The 23,177-nt window shown below is 39.2% G+C and overlaps 1 protein-coding gene across 2 annotated transcripts in view; it reads right to left on the bottom strand.

The window, feature by feature from the left end:
• LOC117402608 (cyclin-dependent kinase 19-like) overlaps positions 1-23,177 on the bottom strand; it is a 52,954-nt gene that overhangs the window by 9,028 nt on the left and 20,749 nt on the right. The window contains exons 3-11 of one of the 2 annotated variants that reach the window (XM_034921205.2): positions 21,104-21,214; positions 20,594-20,734; positions 12,554-12,611; positions 12,149-12,280; positions 8,531-8,674; positions 7,482-7,551; positions 7,044-7,116; positions 6,854-6,951; positions 5,849-5,927 (exon numbers count right to left, since the gene is read on the bottom strand). In XM_034921205.2, the coding sequence (XP_034777096.1) occupies positions 5,849-5,927; positions 6,854-6,951; positions 7,044-7,116; positions 7,482-7,551; positions 8,531-8,674; positions 12,149-12,280; positions 12,554-12,611; positions 20,594-20,734; positions 21,104-21,214 (906 nt within the window). The remainder of the gene's footprint in view (positions 1-5,848; positions 5,928-6,853; positions 6,952-7,043; positions 7,117-7,481; positions 7,552-8,530; positions 8,675-12,148; positions 12,281-12,553; positions 12,612-20,593; positions 20,735-21,103; positions 21,215-23,177) is intronic. The other variant, XM_034921206.2, reaches the window with a different exon arrangement.

Raw genomic sequence — 23,177 nt, 5'->3', positions numbered from 1 at the left:
AAAATAAAAAAAAACACTGACGTATCTACGGTCAAATTGAGTTTCAGTATCACAGACATAGGCTACATCTAATCTAAAGCACACCATTCTCTTCTCAAAATACACTTTCTAGCAACAACACAACAACAAATGAAACCCATCAGTTTCGATAGAGTGCACTTTTAGAAATTCAGGATCGCTACTAACCCATGAATCAAGCCAAGTATGATTTTATATATATACACATACATACATACATACATACATACATACATACATACATACATATATATATATATATATATATATATATATATATATATATATATATATATACACACAGTGCCTTGCAAAAGTATTCAGACCACTGACCAATTCTCTCATATTACTGAACTACAAATGGTACATTGAAATTTCGTTCTGTTTGATATTTTATTTTAAAACACTGAAACTCAAAATGAATTATTGTAAGGTGACATTGGTTTTATGCTGGGAAATATTTTCAAGAAAAATAAAAAACTGAAATATCTTGCTTGCATAAGTATTCAACCCCCACACATTAATATTTGGTAGAGCCACCTTTCGCTGCAATAACAGCTTTAAGTCTTTTGGGGTAAGTATGTACCAGCTTTGCACACAGTGTCAGAGTGATTTTGGCCCATTCTTCTTGGCAGATTTGCTCCAGGTTGTTCAGGTTGGTTGGACGACGCTTGTGGACCGCAATTTTCAAATAGTGCCACAGATTCTCAATGGGATTGAGATCAGGACTTTGACTGGGCCACTGTAGAACATTCACCTTTTTGTTCTTGAGGTCATTCCAATGTTGCTTTGGCCTTGTGCTTGGGATCATTGTCCTTCTGAAAGGTGAATTTCCTCCCAAGCTTCAGTTTTTTAGCGGATTGAAGCAGGTTCTCTTGCAGTATTTCCCTGTATTTTGCTCCATCCATTCTTCCTTCAATTTTAACAAGATGCCCAGTCCCTGCTGATGAGAAGCATCCCCACAGCATGATGCTGCCACCACCATACTTCACTTTTCCCACATCGCAGCTGGGTCACTCTCATGCTTTCTGGCAAACTCCAGACATGCTTTCAGATGGTACTTTTTGAGTAACGGCTTCTTTCTTGCCACCTTCCCATACAGGCCAATGTTATGCAGAGAACTTGAAAAGGTTGACTGGTGCACCATTACTCTACTCCCAGCCACTGAACTCTGTAGTTCCTTCAAAGTGATTGTTGGCCTCTCTGTGGCTTCTGTCACAAGTCTCCTTCTTGTTTGAGCACTGAGTTTTGAGGGACAGCCTTTTCTTGTCAGTGCCTGGGTGGTGTGATGCAGCTTCCACTTCCTGATTATTGATCCAACTGTGCTTACTGGGATATCCAAACACTTGGATATTATTTTCTACCCTTTCCCTAATCTATGCATTTGTATTACTTTATCTCAAACTTCTGTAGAATGCTCTTTGGTCTCCATTTTCCTTCAGATTCACAGCTTGACCAATGATCCTTCAACAGTTGAGTTTTTAGCCAGAAAATGTGACAGCAACTTTAATGGTTCACAGGTGGAGGCCAATGGTAAGGTAATTGTGTCCTCGTTAGGGCAATTTCTTTCATCTGTGTAAACTGGGAGCTTCCACAGCACAGGGGTTGAATACTTATGCAAGCAAGATATTTCAGTTTTTTATTTTTCTTAAAAATATTCCCAAACATAAAACCAATGTCACCTTACAATAATTAATTTTGAGTTTCAGTGTTTTAAAATAAAATATCAAAACAGAACGAAATTTCAATGTACCATTTGTAATTCAGCAATATGAGAGAATTGGTCAGGGGTCTGAATACTTTTGCAAGGCACTGTATAGATATATACTGTACTGTGCAAAAGTTTTAGGCAGGTGTGAAAAAATGCTGTAAAGTAAGAATGCTTTCAAAAATAGACATGTTAATAGATTATATTTATCAATTAACTAAATGCAAAGTGAGTGAACAGAAGAAAAATCTAAATCAAATCAATATTTGGTGTGACCACCCTTTGCCTTCAAAACAGCATCAATTCTTCTAGGTACACTTGCACAAAGTCAGGGATTTTGTAGGCATATAGTCAGGTGTATGATTAAACAATTATACCAAACAGGTGCTAATGATCATCAATTCAATATGTAGGTTGAAACACAATTATTAACTGAAACAGAAACAGCTGTGTAGGAGGAATAAAACTGGGTGAGGAACAGCCAAACTCAGCTAACAAGGTGAGGTTGCTGAAGACAGTTTACTGTCAAAAGTCATACACCATGGCAAGACTGAGCACAGCAACAAGACACAAGGTATTTATACTGCATCAGCAAGGTCTCTCCCAGGCAGAAATTTCAAGGCAGACAGGGGTTTCCAGATGTGCTGTCCAAGCTCTTTTGAAGAAGCACAGAGAAACGGGCAACGTTGAGGACCGTAGACGCAGTGGTAGGCCAAGGAAACTTACTGCAGCAGATGAAAGACACATCATGCTTACTTCCCTTCGCAATCAGAAGATGTCCAGCAGTGCCATCAGCTCAGAACTGGCAGAAAATAGAGGGACCCTGGTACACCCATCTACTGTCCGGAGAAGTCTGGTCAGAAGTGGCCTTCGTGGAAGACTTGCGGCCAAAAAGCCATACCTCCGACGTGGAAACAAGGTCAAGCGACTCAACTATGCACGAAAACACAGGAACTGGGGTGCAGAAAAATGGCAGCAGGTGCTCTGGACTGAGGAGTCAAAATTTGAAATATTTGGCTGTAGCAGAAGGCAGTTTGTTCGCCGAAGGGCTGGAGAGCGGTACACGAATGAGTGTCTGCAGGCAACAGTGAAGCATGGTGGAGGTTCCTTGCAAGTTTGGGGCTACATTTCTGCAAATGGAGTTGGGGATTTGGTCAGAATTAATGGTCTCCTCAATGCTGAGAAGTACAGGCAGATACTTATGCATCATGCAATACCATCAGGGAGGCATCTGATTGGCCCCAAATTTATTCTGCAGCATGACAACGACCCCAAACATACAGCGAAAGTCATTAAGAACTATCTTCAGCGTAAAGAAGAACAAGGAGTCCTGGAAGTGATGGTATGGCCCCCACAGAGCCCTGATCTCAACATCATCGAGTCTGTCTGGGATTACATGAAGAGAGAGAAGCAACTGAGGCTGCCTAAATCCACAAAAGAACTGTGGTTAGTTCTCCAAGATGTTTGGGCCAACCTACCTGCCGAGTTCCTTCAAAAACTGTGTGCAAATGTACCTAGAAGAATTGATGCTGTTTTGAAGGCAAAGGGTGGTCACACCAAATATTGATTTGATGTAGATTTTTCTTCTGTTCACTCACTTTGCATTTTGTTAATTGATAAATATAAACTATTAACATGTCTATTTTTGAAAGTATTCTTACTTTACAGCATTTTTTCACACCTGCCTAAAACTTTTGCACAGTACTGTATGTATATATGTATATATATATATATATATATATATATATATATATATATATATATATATATATATATATATATTGTAAACAAGCCTTTTTTTAAGAATAGACCCGGACACAGAGATGGAAGTTTTTTAAAACGCGGATGCGCTATTTTTTTTGTAATAAACACAAACAAAATGAAACAAAAACCTAGTTCTTACGAGCACTAACTGACACACACTGGAACCTTCTTTAATAACCAGACAGGTAAGCTTGTTTACCAGTTGCAAAACAAAACAAACACAGTTTTACACACAACACAAAAAGGTTTTACACTACCTTACTTCTATAATTACGGCTGTACACACACCAGCAGAGTCGGGCTTCTACACACACCAGCAGCCCAGAATAGACTGTCTGTCTTTCTTTTAAACCCTGCACCTGGCTCTAATTTACAATGAGAACAAGGTGCCGGTGATAATTAATTAAACAAACAAACATGCATTCACACAGGTTTTTCTTAAGTAGGGAGGAATTCACCGTCTCCCTGCTCACAATAATAACATTTTTTCTCAAAAAAGATAGGTGTCAGAATTATTGGCACACCTAAAGATTCTTATAAATAAAATCAAACAAAATTAAATCTGCATTAACATTCTACTTCTTTAAGTTCATCTAAATCTTAAGGAACTCTATTGTGGCCTTCCATGGCTTCCTGTTTCACTGGGGTATAAAAATGAGGTAACACGCATATGAAATCCATTTGTCATCCATCACCATGGGGAAAGGCAAAGAACTCACAAATGAAAAGAGACAAATGGTTGTTGACCTTCATAAATCAGGCAATGGGTACAAAACAATAGCTAAAAAACTCAGGGCAATAATTAAGAAGTTCAAAACCACTGGAACAGTGGTAAACTTGCCTGGTAGAGGACGCAAGTGTATCTTGCCCCCACGCACAGTGAGGCAGATTGTTTGGGAGGCAAAGGGAAATCCAAGGGCCACAGTTAGAGAATTACAGAACTTGATTGCATCTTGGGGTCACCAAGTATCCAAATCTACAATTAGGCGCCTTCTACATGCCAATAGGCTATTTGGAAGGGTTGCCAGAAAAAAGCCTTTACTGAGAGCAACCAACAAACGTAAGCGCCCGGAGTTTGCTAAACGGCATTGGCACTTCGATTGGAACTGGGTGCTATGGTCAGATGAGACGAAAATAGAGCTCTTTGGCCACGCACACCAGCGGTGGGTTTGACGTCAAAAGGATGCGTGTGCAGAAAAGAACCTCATACCTACTGTAAAATATGGTGGTGGATCTTTGATGTTATGGGGCTGTTTTGCTTCCACTGGTCCTGGGGCCCTTGTTAAGGTCAACAGCATCATGAACTCTACCCAGTACCAGTACATTTTAGCCAAAAATCTGGCAGCCATTTTGATAGTAAACTTTATCGCAGCAACTTCTGCTTAGCAAAGTTGAAGCGGGTTTGGTTGCTGATGATATGCCAAGTGTCAGATCAGTCACTTCACCGGTTCCTAAGAAGTCGATTTCAAAAGGTTTGTAAAAGAAAAATGCGCCAAAACGGCCATTTTGGTTCATGTCAACACCATTTTTTTTTTTTTTTCTTTTTAAAAAGAGTCAATTGTGCTTGTGAAATTTGGAGTTAGTCAAATAACGGTTTGTCAACTGAGGCAGTTTTAAATTTAAGAAGTAAATGTACATCTGGCGGCCATATTGTTTTACAAAACATCACCATTTTGACATTTGCATTACATTGTCACCGGGACGATGACTACCAAGTTTGGAGTTTGTTGGTCAAACAGCTTTCAAATAAACGCAGTTTGCTATTAGGGGAGCGTTTCAGTAAAATTTGTGGCGGCCGTTTTGATAGTAAATTTTATCGCAGCAACTTCTGCTTCGCAACTTGAAGCGGGTTTGGATGCTGATGACAGATGCAAAGTGTCAGATTAAATCGGTTCATCGGTTCCCAAGAAGACTTTGAAAGGTTTTTCAAAAAAATGCTTCAGGCCGCCATCTTGGTTGACGCAGGAGCGCAATTTATTTTGCATCTGAACTGTAATCTACACGGGATGATACCTGCCAAGCTTCATGTTGATTGGTTACACCACGTGCAAACAGGAGCAGTTTAAAGTTTTGGGAGGAAAAACGACAATAATAATAAAAAATATAATAATAATTTTAAAAAAAAATCTTTACAATAGCAATAGGCTTACCAAACCGGCTTGGAAGCCTAATAATAATAATAACATCAGTAACAAAACAAACTTGAATGAGATGGATGCAGTAATTATATCAATTAAATATTATTTTTTTAACCGCTCGACCGCTCTCTCTGTATATCTACAGGGAACATTGGGGAATTGTATGTACTGTTTAAATAGTATAACATGAAACAGTATAACAATTAATTTTTTTTTTTACCTTGTCAACCTTTTCTTCTGGTTCATCTTCATTTAAAAATTCTCTTTTAGGGTATGGGATTTGACAGCCAGCAAACACACTGCGCACAGAGGGAAAAAAGCAAGGTGAGAGGTATTCCTCCAAGTCCACGCACAGACACTTACACATCCAGTCTTGGAGCTAGACATCAGGGTTTCCTATCAATACGAGAACCATGAACTCCCAGAAGGAGTTTTTTTTTTTTTTTTTAATTTTAGTCGTTGCCAATTAGTTTTTATTATTTTCTCCCCAATTTGAAATAACCAATTATTTTTAGGCTCAGCTCACCGCTACCACCCCTGCGCTGACTCGGGAGGGGCGAAGATGAACACACGCTGTCCTCTGAAGCGTGTGCCGTCAGCCGCCCGCTTCTTTTACACTCTGCAGACTCACCATGCAGCCGCCTCAGAGCTACAGCGTCGGAGGACAACACAGCTCTGGGAAGCTTACTGGCAAGCCCGCAGGCGCCTGGCCAGACTACAGGGGTCGCTGGTGCGCAGTGAGCCGAGGACACCCTGGCCGACCTAACCCTCCCTCCCCCCGGACGACGCTCGGCCAATTGAGCGCCGCCCCCTTGGGAGCTCCCGTCCACGGTCGGCTGTGGAATAACCTAGACTCGAACCGGCGACGTCCAGGCTATAGAGCGCATCCTGCACTCTAGCGAGTGCTTTTACTGGATGCGCCACTTGGGAGACCCCTCCAGGATTTTTTATTCAACACAATAGTCTCAATAATCAAAAACTCAACACAACTCGACACTTTAAATAGTTGTTAATTCTCAAGTCCACAGGTGTATGGTAAGCACCCCTCCCCCCAAATACACACACACCAAATAGACACAGACACTACGCACACAGCATGAAAAGAGAAAAAAAGGGTACCATTAAATATTAACACCTTAGTATAATCACTATTCTCTAAGAAGCATACAACGAGAATGACAATGTAAGTGAGGCATGTAGGTGAGGTAATAGAGCCAGTGCGTACTCAGAAGCAGGTAAAGGGTCCTCTTGGAAGTATGGATCCTGCAGTGCCTGCTCCGAGGTGATCCTTTTCGTGGGATCCATAGTGAGCAGTTTTTGGAGCTGAAATATCAGACACAAGGAAAGTTAAGTAAGAAATGTAGTACGCAGGCTGACTTATTATATATTGTGTATGTAATACATTTAATACGCACCAGAAGAAAAACCTTGCTGTCAGGTTTTACTTTATGCTTTTCCATATATTTAATGAGGCTGCTGTTTGCATACCTGTGCAAGAAAAAAATATTTCAATAGTTGTCTTAGTTAATGGTATTTGTTACTGAAACTGTTTTATAGACTATTAGTTCAATTCCATTTAACATTCATTGATATTTGATTAAATGGAAATCTTAAGATTAAAACCAGTGTCTTATGTGCTGTTTAATCCACATGATCTAGAGTAAACCTTTAACCACATCTTATAATTTAAAGGATTTAGTGTGATAGGGTGGCTGGAACAAGCTAGTCCTCTGTCTTGTGAACTCAGGGATCACAGCATGGTGGTCAACAATAAGCTAATCTCTACCCCCCCCCCCACCACACAATTCATAGGACCACACAACAGCTAAAACCGCACAGACTAACTAACTCACGTTGTTCTCCTGAAGTCTTTCTGAAGTGTTGGGTACTCCGGCATTTTTCTGATATCTTCCCAGTCTTTATCTGGCAAAAAAAGTGTACTGAATTAAATGCAAAAGTACAACACAGCCCTAATTACTTCACAAAGCTGTAATGAGATGGACTGCTGCAGCCATGTAACAATTATAAATACCTCTAGATTTCTGCGACTAACTATTTGACTGCCCTGTCTCTGAATGAGAGTACCCAGTCTAGCTTATGCTCTAGGAACACGTAAAGCGCTATGATGTTGCAACCTAAGAGCATAACATTTAAAACAGTTACTCCTGATTGAGATACAGTAGGGAGGACCACTTGAGTTCAGACAATTCAAAACAAGAGCTTTTCAGTGAAGCTATCTTCTGTTCTGGGAGGAGACCTATCCCAAACTAATACATGACAGTAGTGTGTCCAGAAATTGCATTGAAAGACAAATCGGCATAGAGAATTATAGACAATATCTACAGTAGCTTCTTTAGGCAGGTCTGAGATGCAGTTCAGCAAATAAGATCGATATAATCATGAGCAGGAAGCCAAAGCTGGATGATCACTTTCCTGCAGAGACATACAACTCCTATTTCGGTGCAATACCCAGGTTTTCAACTGACATCTTTTACAAGTCTATTAATGTAGATCCTAAAAGTAAGCTACTGTAAGGACTAATCCACACACAGAGGTTCCCAAATTCAGTTTCAAAGGTGTAGTGTGAAGTAATTCGATTTTAAATGAACCACTAGCAGAGGCCAACCTTTGCTTCGTGCCCAAGATCACAGAGACAGTTTTCTTGCTATTAGGTTAGGTTAGTACCTGTTTGTAATTTTGCAGTCAAATCAGTAATCGATTTCTATGGTAAATGATGGTATGTTATTTGGCATGCCATTTATAAAAATAGAACAAGTGGTCCCAGTATTGAGCCCTTGAAGAGGCTTTTTTAATTTCACGAAGGTGTAAGTAAAATACCATTTCTGGACACACCCTGTTTTCTATCTGTAAGATAAGACTCTAACCAGTTAATGGAATGTACCTGCCGGGAACCCCATGACACTGAAGATCCTGTCCAGCTGGTCGTGGTGAAAGGGGTTGCTCGTTTTGATATCCTCTTGGCGACAGTGAAAGATTGGTTCTGACGTGAGAAGCTCAGCGAAGATACAACCAATCGCCCATATATCTGTATGAGAGAGACAGAGAAAAGCCTTCAGGCATGTTCCGTATATCTGTATGAGAGAGGCAGAGAAAAGCCTTCAGACATGTTCCGTATATCTGTATGAGAGAGGCAGAGAAAAGCCTTCAGACATGTTCCGTATATCTGTATGAGAGAGGCAGAGAAAAGCCTTCAGACATGTTCCGTATATCTGTATGAGAGAGGCAGAGAAAAGCCTTCAGACATGTTCCATATATCTGTATGACAGAGACAGAGAAAAGCCTTCAGACATGTTCCATATATCTGTATAACAGAGGCAGAGAAAAGCCTTCAGACATGTTCCATATATCTGTATGAGAGAGGCAGAGAAAAGCCTTCAGACATGTTCCATATATCTGTATGACAGAGACAGAGAAAAGCCTTCAGACATGTTCCATATATCTGTATGAGAGAGGCAGAGAAAAGCCTTCAGACATGTTCCATATATCTGTATGACAGAGACAGAGAAAAGCCTTCAGACATGTTCCGTATATCTGTATGAGAGAGGCAGAGAAAAGCCTTCAGACATGTTCCGTATATCTGTATGAGAGAGGCAGAGAAAAGCCTTCAGACATGTTCCGTATATCTGTATGAGAGAGGCAGAGAAAAGCCTTCAGACATGTTCCATATATCTGTATGACAGAGACAGAGAAAAGCCTTCAGACATGTTCCATATATCTGTATAACAGAGGCAGAGAAAAGCCTTCAGACATGTTCCATATATCTGTATGAGAGAGGCAGAGAAAAGCCTTCAGACATGTTCCATATATCTGTATGACAGAGACAGAGAAAAGCCTTCAGACATGTTCCATATATCTGTATGAGAGAGGCAGAGAAAAGCCTTCAGACATGTTCCATATATCTGTATGACAGAGACAGAGAAAAGCCTTCAGACATGTTCCGTATATCTGTATGAGAGAGGCAGAGAAAAGCCTTCAGACATGTTCCGTATATCTGTATGAGAGAGGCAGAGAAAAGCCTTCAGACATGTTCCGTATATCTGTATGAGAGAGGCAGAGAAAAGCCTTCAGACATGTTCCATATATCTGTATAACAGAGGCAGAGAAACGCCTTCAGACATGTTCCATATATCTGTATGACAGAGACAGAGAAAAGCCTTCAGACATGTTCCGTATATCTGTATGACAGAGACAGAGAAAAGCCTTCAGACATGTTCCATATATCTGTATGAGAGAGGCAGAGAAAAGCCTTCAGACATGTTCCGTATATCTGTATGAGAGAGGCAGAGAAAAGCCTTCAGACATGTTCCATATATCTGTATAACAGAGGCAGAGAAAAGCCTTCAGACATGTTCCATATATCTGTATGACAGAGACAGAGAAAAGCCTTCAGACATGTTCCGTATATCTGTATGACAGAGACAGAGAAAAGCCTTCAGACATGTTCCATATATCTGTATGAGAGAGGCAGAGAAAAGCCTTCAGACATGTTCCATATATCTGTATGAGAGAGGCAGAGAAAAGCCTTCAGACATGTTCCATATATCTGTATGACAGAGACAGAGAAAAGCCTTCAGACATGTTCCGTATATCTGTATGACAGAGACAGAGAAAAGCCTTCAGACATGTTCCATATATCTGTATGACAGAGACAGAGAAAAGCCTTCAGACATGTTCCGTATATCTGTATGACAGAGACAGAGAAAAGCCTTCAGACATGTTCCATATATCTGTATGACAGAGACAGAGAAAAGCCTTCAGACATGTTGCTCAAGCAAGGGAAACAACAAGGGCCATAGTCCTCCCGAGGTCTAGACATCGATCCTTACAATCAAAATGCATTTAGTTTGTCCAGAAACCCTGTGTTGACCTGTCAGAGGACTGCAGTCTAGCAGATTGCTCCCTGTTGTAGCAGACGTTCACAGATACACGTGTCAGTAAGAAGGTGTTGCATTAGCGTGAAGCCTGCTTAACTGCTATTGGCCTCTAGGTCTGTGCGGGACTGCAGCTCACACATTTTTCCCGTATCTACACTATCTGTTTTGGACCCAGTCTAGTTTGGAAATGTATAACAATTTCAATCAAATATTGCATTAATTTAAAAATGTTTCCCATCTAAGTATAGTATTCAGTATCAGTTTTACGATCACCATTTACTTTTACAAACAAAAGCTTCTTTATCAAAATGTCGAAATATTTAAACAGTGATTTAAATAAAACGTGATATACTGCATTGCAAGAACAATAACATGTATGAATATGTATGAAACGTTAGGTTATTATCATAACCCTGGTTCCCTGAAATAGAAATGCAACCTTTACCTAATGGGTATTTACCTCCTAAAGACCCGAATCCTGAATATTGTATACCAAAGCTGCTCTTTGAGCCTGTGACGCAGTTGTGACCCAGCCCCCGAGGGATGAAAAGGACTACGCTCACAGGAAAGGAGGTGGACTTTGAGCTGCTGGGGAAACCTAGTCAATGTTGAAATAGCTGCCACATAGACCTTTAAATGAAGAGGGGGATTTCCCCCCGTCAAACAGCTCCTGCAAAAACTGCAGTATAACTGCCATGGGACAGGTTGTGGGGTCAAACCCCTGAGGCAGGCACCACGCCTGAAGATGCCCCACTTGTACCAGTACTGGGAACGTGTGGACGCTCCTCTGGAATTTTGCAGGGTGTTAATAACCCTATTGGACAGACCCAGATGGCTCAAATGCAGCTTTTCAGGTAAGATCCAGAGCTGCAGGCTCGATGATTGCGGCGCTTGGGCAGTCTCCATGGCTGCCCGCTCAGGAGCTGCAGCAGGGCTGAAACCACAGCCTCTTGGGTCAATAAGGGGCTACTAAGAGCACCTTGGCCTAGTCCGGTCTGATTTTCTCCAGACACAGAGGGAAAATGGCGAGCTGTGGGAAGGCATATAACAGTTGCCAAGGCATCTATTGCCAGTGGGTCCCCGCCTTCTGTTATGGAGAACCAGAGGGGACAGTGGGTAGATTCCTGGGAGGCAAAGAGATCTATCTCTGCTCCAATTATGCAAGCAGCAATGCAGTGTACAGTAACAAGGTACAGGTGCTGCCTGAGTCTGCTTAAAGATAGCAACGGGGAGGGTCAAGACCCAAACAAGACCGGCTTGGTACCAGACCGGTGATGTAAGCATCGGTCAGTAACTGGTCAGAACCGGGACGGTACCAGTTTGGTGACTTTAGCACCGGGTCGGTTCTGTGACTTTCCATGTGTGTGCATGGCTAAGATGAGGAATCCACTCTGAAAAAACCTGATGCAGAAACTGAGCTTGAGAGAAGAGAGTGTGTGTTTCATATTTTCAGTGAAATCAGCAACAAAGGGAAAGGCCGCCACTGTAAATGCAAAAATAATGTGTAAAAAAAAAAAAAGTAATTGTATGTAAAAATAATGTGATATCTTGTAACAATTGTAAGTCGTCCTGGATAAGGGCGTCTGCTAAGAAATAAATAATAATAATAGGCCTGGAGTACTCACCAATGGCTTTAGTATAATGTCGGGCTCCTAGCAACAATTCTGGTGCACGATACCAAAACGTTACTACCACAGGGTCCAGATCCGCCAAGGGCTTAAGTGGTGAATTAAACAGTCTCGCAAACCCCATGTCAGCTAATGGAAAAAATAAAAGAAACAGGTGTCAATATCATTCAACTGCGCCGCCCCCCCCACCCCATCCTCTGGCCCCCCCACTGATGTCTCCAGAGCAGCGGGGATTCACATGAACACTTCAGGTTTTAGTTTCAGCCTGTTCTATTATTTTTTGTAGTACTGTACGTGTTTCTGTTATATTTCTGCTGATAACCTAGTTTAAAACATTACTTGACTCCCCCCCCCCCCCCACTTTAAAAGCTTTAACCAAGGTTTCCATGGCAACAAGTTTACCTATTTTAACTCTTCCTCTTTCAAGGCCTTCTCCCATTACCAGGATGTTGGCTGGTTTCTGAAAAACAAAAGATTCAGGTTCAAACAAGTATGACACCTCCTTAAAAATTAAAATGTCTTGTTTTCCAAAGCAGGATAACTCCTCACAATTACAATGGCTTTTGAAACAAACCGTGGTACAGCCACAGGGAGTTACTTTTAAGTGGTTTTGTTTTTCGGTTTAAGTAGTTTTCCTTAGAGAAAACTCCCATGTGGCAGTGCAAAAGTCCTGCTATTGGGTTGGCAGGGAGGGTGTTAAATTATATATATATAAGAAGGCTGTGTGGTCCAGTGGTTAAAGGAAAGGGCTTGTAACCAGGAGGTCGCCGGTTCAAATCCCACCTCAGTCACTGACACATTGTGTGACATTGTGTGTCACTTAACCTCCTTGTGCTCCGTCTTTCGGGTGAGATGTAATTGTAAGTGACTCTGCAGCTGATGCATAGTTCACACACCCTAGTCTCTGTAAGTCACCTTGGACAAATAATAAACAATAAACAATAAACAAATAATAATAATTATATATATTTTAGTTTTTTCAAAACTTGCACTTCTGGTCTGAGTCTCTAGAGCCCACCTCTGACACCACACGTGACAGGACAGCATCACTGGCAATGTTGTTTTGACCAGGAAGGGAGACTCAAAAGTTGCAGTTTCAAAGCACAAAGGTGCACGTTTAATAACAAATAAAAACACAGAAACAAACACTAACAAAACACATTAACAAAATAATAGAACCAAGGGCCAAAACAAAAGGTCTACAAAAACACTCACGAACGTAAACAAACCTACGAGACAGGACAGAACGGAACACGAAACACCTTCACCTTTCACCAACATCAACTCGAATCATTACTCACTAACACCCGTGATCATTTATACACCCTGTTTATACACCTGTGGCCTCAATTATTCATTGAATCATTTATTCAATTCATGGCTCCACCTACATTCCCACATGTTTTGACAGGGAGAAATTTAACCCCCTCCCTGCCAACCTAATATTCCCCACACCAACACATGCATCAAGCAGGGCTTTCACCCTGCCACCCTGCCACAGACTCCCATGGTGAATTGGGACCCATGAAATTCACATGGTTCACAACCCATGGAGTTCCTATGGCATTCTTACGTTTATCATGGAATTTTAATGGGGTTCCTAGGGGATTCTTATTGGGTTAATATAAGGATTTTTGTGGGAATATAATGGGGTTCCTTATAATAAGATAGATATTATAACAAGGAAACTTTTCACAAAACAGACAATTTCTAATTCAATTTCAGCCCATTAAAATTCCACAACCTGGCCAGTTTCTTTGTTATTGGTGATTGTTTATGTTACAAATACCTGCAATAGTCCACCTATGTACTTAAACAATACCAAAAATGTTTAAAACACAAAGTATGATGAGTGAATCTAACGTCACCTCAAACACTGCCTTTCTTGCAAGCAATGTCTGTTGTATGGGAACAGCACCAACACTGACTGTTACAGTTCAAAAACACAGGCCTCTGCTTTCCAGCAGCTTTTTAAAAGTAAAGATCCCCTGGATTCCATCTGAGCCATTTTCTAACCACTGCTGGGTTTGGTGTCTTTAATGCAAGGACTGAACAATAAAATAAATAAAGATAAAAAATAAAAACAATAATTATAATAATAATAATAATAATAATCCCACAAAAAAATGAAAAAAATTACTAATGCTATATAAATTAACACATTTTTGTCTTGTCATTTACTGCCTTGTCATTTGGCTGTATAAACATACGCATTCCTTATGTATAAAAACTGGAACATTTTATTTTGTAAGCAGTGTGGAGTAGTGGTTAGGACTCTGGACTCTTGACCGGAGGGTCGTGGGTTCAATCCCAGGTGGGGGACACTGCTGCTGTACCCTTGAGCAAGGTACTTTACCTAGATTGCCCCAGTAAAAACCCAATTGTATGGGTAATTGTATGTAAAAATAATGTGATATATTGCAAGTCGCCTTGGATAAGGGCGTCTGCTAACAAATAAATTTAATAATTTAAACTTGTTTTATCCTAAAATGTGCTGAAAAGAGAGGCATGCCTCAGTCAAACAAACAGATGGATTTCAGACCCTTTCTGTCTTATCGGCAAGTGCAGACAGCATGAATTATATACATGTTAAAAAACTGCAAAAGAGTATGTAATTTAATATGTTAACGTAACATTACTCGGCAGGTTTCATTCGAATTGTGTTAATTCTATAGGGTGATGAAAAACATTTACAGCTGTACACTGCTTGGCCAATTTATTAGGACCTTGACACGACACAGCATAAACTTACAATGGGGCCACAGTATTTCTTGTTTTGGAAAAGTGTTATTACAGTAAATCCATTAGTTACAACAGCTGAATCAAAAGTAATCCAATAATTTATTTCCTCATAGGCGGTAACGCTGGCATGACGAAAGATTAAAACAGGATTCCCTTTTTTCTGATCTGTTAATTCTGTCTGTCTGTGTGCATCTTTATGTGGGATATTTTTTTCCTCCCAAACACTGCGGTTTAAAGTCATGTTCTTTATTGAAGGGCTTTTACGTTGACTGATTACAATAGACCAATCTGATCTTTTTCTCGGAAACACCCATTTTCAATTCAAACTGAACTGCAGTACAGAGCAGAGCTGTCCCAGCTTTTTGATTAAGAGCCATGTTTATAAACGCAAACTGAATAAAATGTGAACATTGCACACTGTAACCCTAATAGGTTTTGTTTACTAAAACTAAAAAGCTCAGTAAATAGTGGCAATTAATTCAGATAAATCAACTGCTTCCGTATTTATTTTAACATGCTAGTTTTGTAAATTTTCTTCAGTTTTCATTCACTTTATAGGAGGAGTTACAAAGAACTGTGTATTTATGTTGTAAAAATTATTCTCAACAACTACATTATCATTCTTAACACGTACTGTAAGTAAACTACACTTCACCTTCTTTTACAGAAAGAGCCCCTCATTACAGGCACATTGTTAGCAATATAGCAGTGTTATGGCTATTTGCAGATTCTTTTTTAAAGACATATAAATCACAGAAACAGATCCTTATACTGGCGTCTCCTTCTTCATAACCTTGAAAAGGGTACAATTTACTTCAGCATTGATGTGCCAAGCAGAGTTATTATGAACAGTTCTCCAGCTGGGAAGTTGAACTTAACAACTTCAGTGATCACAATGTTCTCTCTTAATGCTGTCTTTACAGGAGCCCTCTCAGGCATGCTAAGTCTTTCCACAAGCTTTTGTTCCCTCGAATCAAAAAATAGGGAAAGAAAGCTTTTGCGAAGTCCAAGTAAAAAAAGAGAAGCTCCCTATCTTACACCCTAAATATGCACTGTATAAATTAACACGATCCGCTCTCCACTACCAACTAACAAATTCCTGAATGAGAAAAACTGTGAACACTTCTGAAATATCTGTTGGATATTTCAGAGAATACTGTGCCAGCTAGGCTATCAAGTGGCCCTTTCTGAGTGACACATCTCCAGTTACAGATACTGACCCATGTGCTCATGTCCACAGAGCCACTGCCGATGTTCTAGAACTGTCTCAACGGTTTTGTTGGTTAACTGTAGCTATAGCTCATCTTGTTTATCCAAAAATGGGTTCAACAAAAGGCATACAAGTATGCAATATTTCCTGCATTGTTCCTATGAGAGAGAGCTTTACCGCTGTTCAAACAATCCATGCAAACAGAAACCTGTGTGCTTGTCGATGGCAAGCAGTATAATGTGACCCTGGGAAATTCTATAAAGATAAAAAAATAAATAAAAGACTGAAACAAATGGCTAACCCTCAGTACCGGACCAATAAACTTGCTTTTGGTGCAGAAGTTACAGCAGTGAGAATTGTGCAACTGCAGAGCAGAAATTCAAACCGTTCCACCAAGGCATTAGACTCACCCAGCCAGTCTTGTGTTCACATGACACCAATAGAATCCCACAGCAGGCATGGCTTCCGGTAGACTTTTGCAATATAATTTTGTAGTTTTTGTTAAATAAAATACCTAAATTATGTTCATATCATTTTTTTTTTTTTTTAAATGTCTCAATCCTAAAATTGTAGGTGATATAAAACTTGTGGCCAGAGCTGTATATTTGAAATCTGAGATTCGAGCAGTACGCAATGGAGAGTATTGTACAGCTGTGAGTATGATGATAAAGAGCATTCAGCAGGAAAGAGCCGAGTAAAAACAAGAGGAAAGCCATCTCATTGGAATACAATGGGAGGTGGCAGGCCAAGGCACAGGACTCGGAAAACCAAGGAACACCGTTTACACAGTCCATGACCACACAAGCACAGCAGAAAAAAAACACAGCCAGGGCAAATACACAGGGGCCCATGCACAGAGGGCCCTAGAGGGGTGCGAAAGTATGGAGGAGAGGAAAAAAAAAGAAAAGAAAAAAAAAAACACACACCTTAGATATATATCCTTCAGATATATATTTGCAGATGTTACCTTCATATTCATATCATTGTAGCTAGTAGTGCCAGTCATCCCATTTTTATTCTCCCTTGTTTCATCAGGTATTGTTATTCTCTCAAATGAAAAAAAATGGTTGAATTTAAAATGAGCTTCCTAATTTTTTTTTTCTTCCTTCGTAATTGTCTTTGCATGGAGGCTGGTATGAGGCACTGTTTCATGTTTTATCACTTTTTCAAACTCCGTGACCACTTGTACTTTAGCCTAGTGGTCTCTCAATATTGCTGAACAGTTTCCTACTGTCTTTGTGGAAGGGTTTGGGGTACTGTTCAGCAGTCTTTTGAAGTTTCATCCTGTAGTTTAGATGGAAGCTGTTAATGGGTGGAAAAAAAATAACTATTTTCTGTGGGAGAATTTCTGTGAATTTCTGTGGAATCCTGGAGGTACTGGTGATTAAACTGGTTAGCTTGTGATTAAAGAGTGTGTAGTATTGGAAGTAAAGCTGCACACAAAATGCAATTCAAGTGGATGAGTGAAAAAAGCTTCTTCTTGCATGTAGTCGTATACTGTTTCATACATGCTAACATTCTGAGAATAAAATATTGTTAAATATGAACACTTGACTTGGCATGTTTTATGTTTATAGAAGTATTACATAAAGGTCGGGCCCCACAACAAGGTCCTGCACCGGGGCCCGTCTTTCTCTTCCTCCACCACTGATATATGTGTGTGTGTGTGTGTATGTATTCATTCTCACGTAATGCTAATACTGCATACAATGTAAAAATACACCAGTTATCTTTCCCATTAGTGGTCAGTTTTATTTTTTTGTATGGTTTTCGAAAGCAACAATAAGGAAAGCGCTGCCATAATGGTCCATGCACATTCGGTCCAATCATTTCTCCTTTTTGAAATGGAAATTGGAAATTGGACTTGTTTGAGCAGAGAACTCAAAACAACAAAAATCAAGTCATTTTCCGATTTTAAAGAATTAAAACTAAAACGGATTTCAGCTTGTTTCCCCATGTCTCATATTGCTCATAGCACATCACAGCTTAGAAAATCAAATCATCTCTTTTGCAGAAACAAATAGATCATTTAAAAAAAAAGAGAAGTCATTTGATTTGGTGCTCTCTGCTTAGAAAGGATGACTCGGGGGTGATTTGTTATAACACTGTTCATTGACGCCATGGAAGCAGTAGAAGCTTATGCCGGCACAAGGGAAAAGCCGGAACAGACGGAACATGAAACTCTTGCCGACGGCACTGCTGGGTGAAGCCTCAAATTCTCTACCATAATTGTCTTATCTAGTATACATTCATTTTCCAATTTATATATATATATATATATATATATATATATATATATATATATTTTTTTTTTTTTTTTATTTTATTTTATTTTTTTTTGAAAAAGCAGCTTCAGTTTGGAGTAAGCATGTTTTTATTGGGATTGATAAATAATTAATGTACGTTATTTCCCTTTATACAATATACCGTTTTTTAATGAAGGCTGTTTTATTAACGAAGGTATTCAAGCCTGGCAAAGGGAGGAGCTGGGTGGAGAGTGGGAGTGTTACAGCTCTGGGAGATAATCTGTTGTTTAGAATTACCGAGTCAGACACGCATAGACTGTTCGCTTTGTGTGCGTTACCTGCCTGTTTGTTAAACCCTTTTATTTATCCTGTGTTCATTATTGTTTAATGTATTTATTTTTATTGAACTGCTTGGTCTTGTAGAATAAACCGTGCATTTGAGACCAGAATACCTGTTTGGATTGCTTCCTTTACCTCCACGTTACAATATGTAGTTTTCCTGTCCCACAGGTAGATAATTTGCACAAATAAAGTACATCCAGGACAGTAAATAACGGCAGCATTCATGATGTCAGGCAGAAAACCAGCTGCTGTTTAATTTTATTCTTTATGTTTTTGTTGGAACAGCTTTTTATATAATGTGGGCCCTATATCTTACAAAAAATAAAGAATGATTTGGAGCAATGCATTTTACACACCTGCATCCAACATGAAAATGCCCTTACCTGATATACAAGTTATTTACAGCTGGCTTTTCTATGTAAGGAACGCCTTGCCCCAAGACAATGCCACATGTTTCGTATATAATAGACTCATATCTCTTTGGAAAAATAGTTTAAGGTTTGGGGCAATGTGATTGATAAAACAGCCTTCATTAAAAAACAGTATATTGTATAAAGGGAAATAACATACATTAATTATTTATCAATCCCATGTAAAACATGCTTACTCCAAACTGTAGCCTCTTTTTCAAATATATATATATATATATATATATATATATATATATAAAAAATGTTGGAAAATGAATTAGACTTTATTCAAATGCTACGGTAGTGAAAAACGATTGGACCGAATGTACACAGACCCATAATTAAAATGTAATCCTATTTTCTGTTGTTTTTTTTATTTAATTTATTAAATATATGCATTTAGCACTGAGCCTACCTGCTAATTCAAAAGCACAAGATCAAAGCACAGGCCTGTCACTGCTAAAGTGACAGCCAACACATTTTCTGTGGCCAATATATCTTGTTAAGCATTAAACTTTTGTTTTAAATAGGAGCGTTTTATTTTGTTTTAAATAGGAGCGTTTAATTGATATTCAGCATCACACTCAAAGGCATGGTTGGCCTAACATCATATACATGAATTGGATCCACAAAAACAGACAAACAATAACAAAGCAATAAAACAAATACTTTGAAACGAGATCTGTCCAGTATTTTCTTTGACATTTACGACCACGATAACTGTATGGAATGAAAAGCTCATTTAGAATAAACAAAATAACACCTACTGTATATTAAACTAGAAAATATCCCCCCCTGAAGGAAAAGCCCCCTCCCTTGCTGTCACTTCCCTTACCTATAATGCGACCAACTGTACCTCGCGACACTTCACAGCTATGCAAGTTATATGTCTAATGTGTGCGCAATGAGCATTACGAGAACCTCATACTTTAACAATACCCTTGTATGTTTTAACCTCGACTCATTACAACATTGAAGTCAATGCGAAAGACATTTTACTCTTTATTATTATTATTATTATTATTTATTTATTTATTTATTTATTTATTTATTTATTTATTTCTTAGCAGACGCCCTTATCCAGGGCGACTTACAATTATTACAAGATATCACATTATTTTTACATACAATTACCCATTTATACAGTTGGGTTTTCACTGGAGCAATCTAGGTAAAGTACCTTGCTCAAGGGTACAGCAGCAGTGTCCCCACCTGGATTGAACCCACAACCCTCCGGTCAAGAGTCCAGAGCCCTAACCACTACTCCACACTGCTGCCCTGGTGTTTCATAGTCATGGTTATTATAAGTAAAAAGCTGGTGGAAAAAAACACATCAAAAGTGGTAAGCAAAAAAAAAAAAAAAAAAAAAAAGTGGTGACCTCATTCAATATGGGATAACATTTTATTTAAAAGCATTGTAACGAACCACCTGTGTCAGATAAGCCCCTCAGAACGGAGGGGTGCTCAGAGAGGGTAGGAAAGCTGCACTTACAAGGTCTCTGTGAAGCACCCAGTTTGCATGTAGGTAATGAATCCCGTCCAGAATCTGATAAAGCAGTGATTTGACCATCCCTCTTGGCAACTGCATTGGTTTTTTATTGGCTTTCGAGGCACGGTGAAATTTTATAATATGCTGCAAAGCAACAGAAATGGGCATATGATAAAACCATGTGAAAGGAACTATTGAAAGGCAATTAAAATAAACAAATGTTGAGTCAGATAATACTTGCGAATACTGCCAGTAATTATTTCCCATATTTTTACCATATTATTTTCTATTATGCACATGCCAGCTTTTAAATGCAATATGCATGTATGCAGCAATAAGAGAAAGACAGTAACAATGCATTGATGTCACAAAACAGGGCACACAAATTTGGAGCTGTGATTTATAACTGTATACAGTGCATCATAGCTAGCATATGATTGGACATTTAAATTGATTAAAATCGTTAGCTCCTTTTCCAAGCTAATACAACTGCAATGATACTGTAACACATACCCACAAATCGTGTTCTGCATAATCAAACAGGAGCCAGACCTTCCTGTCGCTGTGAGAAAGGAACACTTTCTGTAGTGCAATCACGTTGGGGTGCTTCAATTCTCTCAAGAGCTGAAAAACAAGATGGAGACAGCAATGATAAAGAGACTCTTCAGAAGAACTGGAGGTACCAGAGGCAGAAACTGAGAAATATATTCATATTAACAGGGCAGTAATATCTCATAACTCGATGATTAATATCGACGTTTGTTTTTGAAAGAATGTACCATTTTTTTTTTCGATCTTTATTTTTTAATTCAAGCAGAGCATGGGTGAAATCGACTTTTATGCTTAAAAAAAAAACGTCTCATTTAGCGAAATCCCTTCATCATATTCAACATGCAACAAAACCATGGTTGCCAACATTCTAATTGAAATAACGTTTGGTCACAGCAAAGCTATACCTAGATATAGATCCTACACAAAATTTTAAAAAATGTCTCAAATAAACCATAGAAAACACAGCATATAAAGTATATTGCACAGACTTTTATAGCATACATTTACAAGTAAAAACAATATGCACAGACAGAACAAAACATTAGATAGTTGAACAGAACTAACTTGCACTTATTCCGAGCTCCGCTGGACTCATTCACAAGGCAGACTGGCCCGCTTCGTCCTGCCGTATTGTGCACAATACTCATTAAGTGTTTTCCTCTTGCGCCCCATTTTCAAATCAAACTAGTAACTGTCACTGTATATACCTATAATAGCAAACGCTTACCTACATCTTAACCCGCTAATTTCAAAGTAGGCGCTTTGAATGACAGGCGCTGTAGCTGGCAAATGAAAGTGCAACATCTGGTGATTGACAGTCATTTAAACGAATGAGATTTCTAGCGCTGCTTCAGCCAACGAGATCTGTCAGGACAGGATGAAATGGCTGACGGTCAAACTACACTAGCCTATTAAGGAACCACTGATTTGACTGACACTGACCCCTAGCCATTCAGAGAGGAACGGAGACGGGACAGACAGCAAGTATAAAAACTACACAGACGAGAAGATTTCTTAAATTATTATTTCTGGTGAAAAAAAAAAAAGCGAGTGGTTTTACCAACGTTTATCCTATTGATTGATTGATACCCTGTACCTTGAATAACCACACAACAGCAGTAGGTCAGGCTATCACTAAAATGCTATTGAAGAATGACATTGATTTCAACTTTTTTTTTTTTTTTTTTTTAATCTTATAGGCTCCAGTGGCATATATGATGTTATATCATTTACTAATAATTTGACAGTATAATTTCTGTTTTTATGAAGAAAAACACAAAAACTTTGATTTTGTCATTTCAGGTTTGTACTTAACGTTCTCCCATGTTTAATATTTTGGGATTAAAGGCAGCAGCATAGTCTATGGGAATTACACAGTCATTGTAATTAATGTGTCAACATACGTTTTAAAGGTTTACAAAACTCGAAACTGTTGCTGAATATATGTCATTAGTAAGACCTCATCTAGAATATTGTGTTCAGTTCTGGTCATCTCGTTACAAAAAGGATATTGCTGCTCTAGAAAGAGTGCAAAGAAAAGTAACCACAATTATCCAGGGTTTAAAATGCATGTCGTATGCAGACAGGCTAAACTAACTGAATCTATTCAGTCTTGAACAAAGAAGACTACACGGTGATCTGATTCAAGCATTCAAAATTCTAAAAGGTATTGACAATGTCGACCCAGGGGACTTTTTTGACCTGAAAAAAGAAACATGGACCAGGGGTCACAAATGGAGATTAGATAAAGGGGCATTCAGAACAGAAAATAGGAGGCACTTTTTTACACAGAGAATTGTGAGGGTCTGAAACCAACTCCCCAGTAATGTTGTTGAAGCTGACACCCTGGGATCCTTCAAGAAGCTGCTTGATGAGATTCTGGGATCAATAAGCTACTAACAACCAAACGAGCAAGATGGGCCGAATGGCCTCCTCTCGTTTGTAAACTTTCTTATGTTCTTATGTTCTTATTCAAGGTTGTCTGCTTGTTACTTTGACTGTCTTGCAGGACGCTCTGATTTGGGATAAGACCCCT

Source organism: Acipenser ruthenus, chromosome 5, assembly GCF_902713425.1.
Source record: "Acipenser ruthenus chromosome 5, fAciRut3.2 maternal haplotype, whole genome shotgun sequence".
In the NCBI taxonomy this organism is placed as follows: Eukaryota; Metazoa; Chordata; class Actinopteri; order Acipenseriformes; family Acipenseridae; genus Acipenser; species Acipenser ruthenus.
The sequence above is the reverse complement of the archived record's forward strand: the minus strand, read 5'-3'. Positions and strand labels throughout refer to the sequence as shown.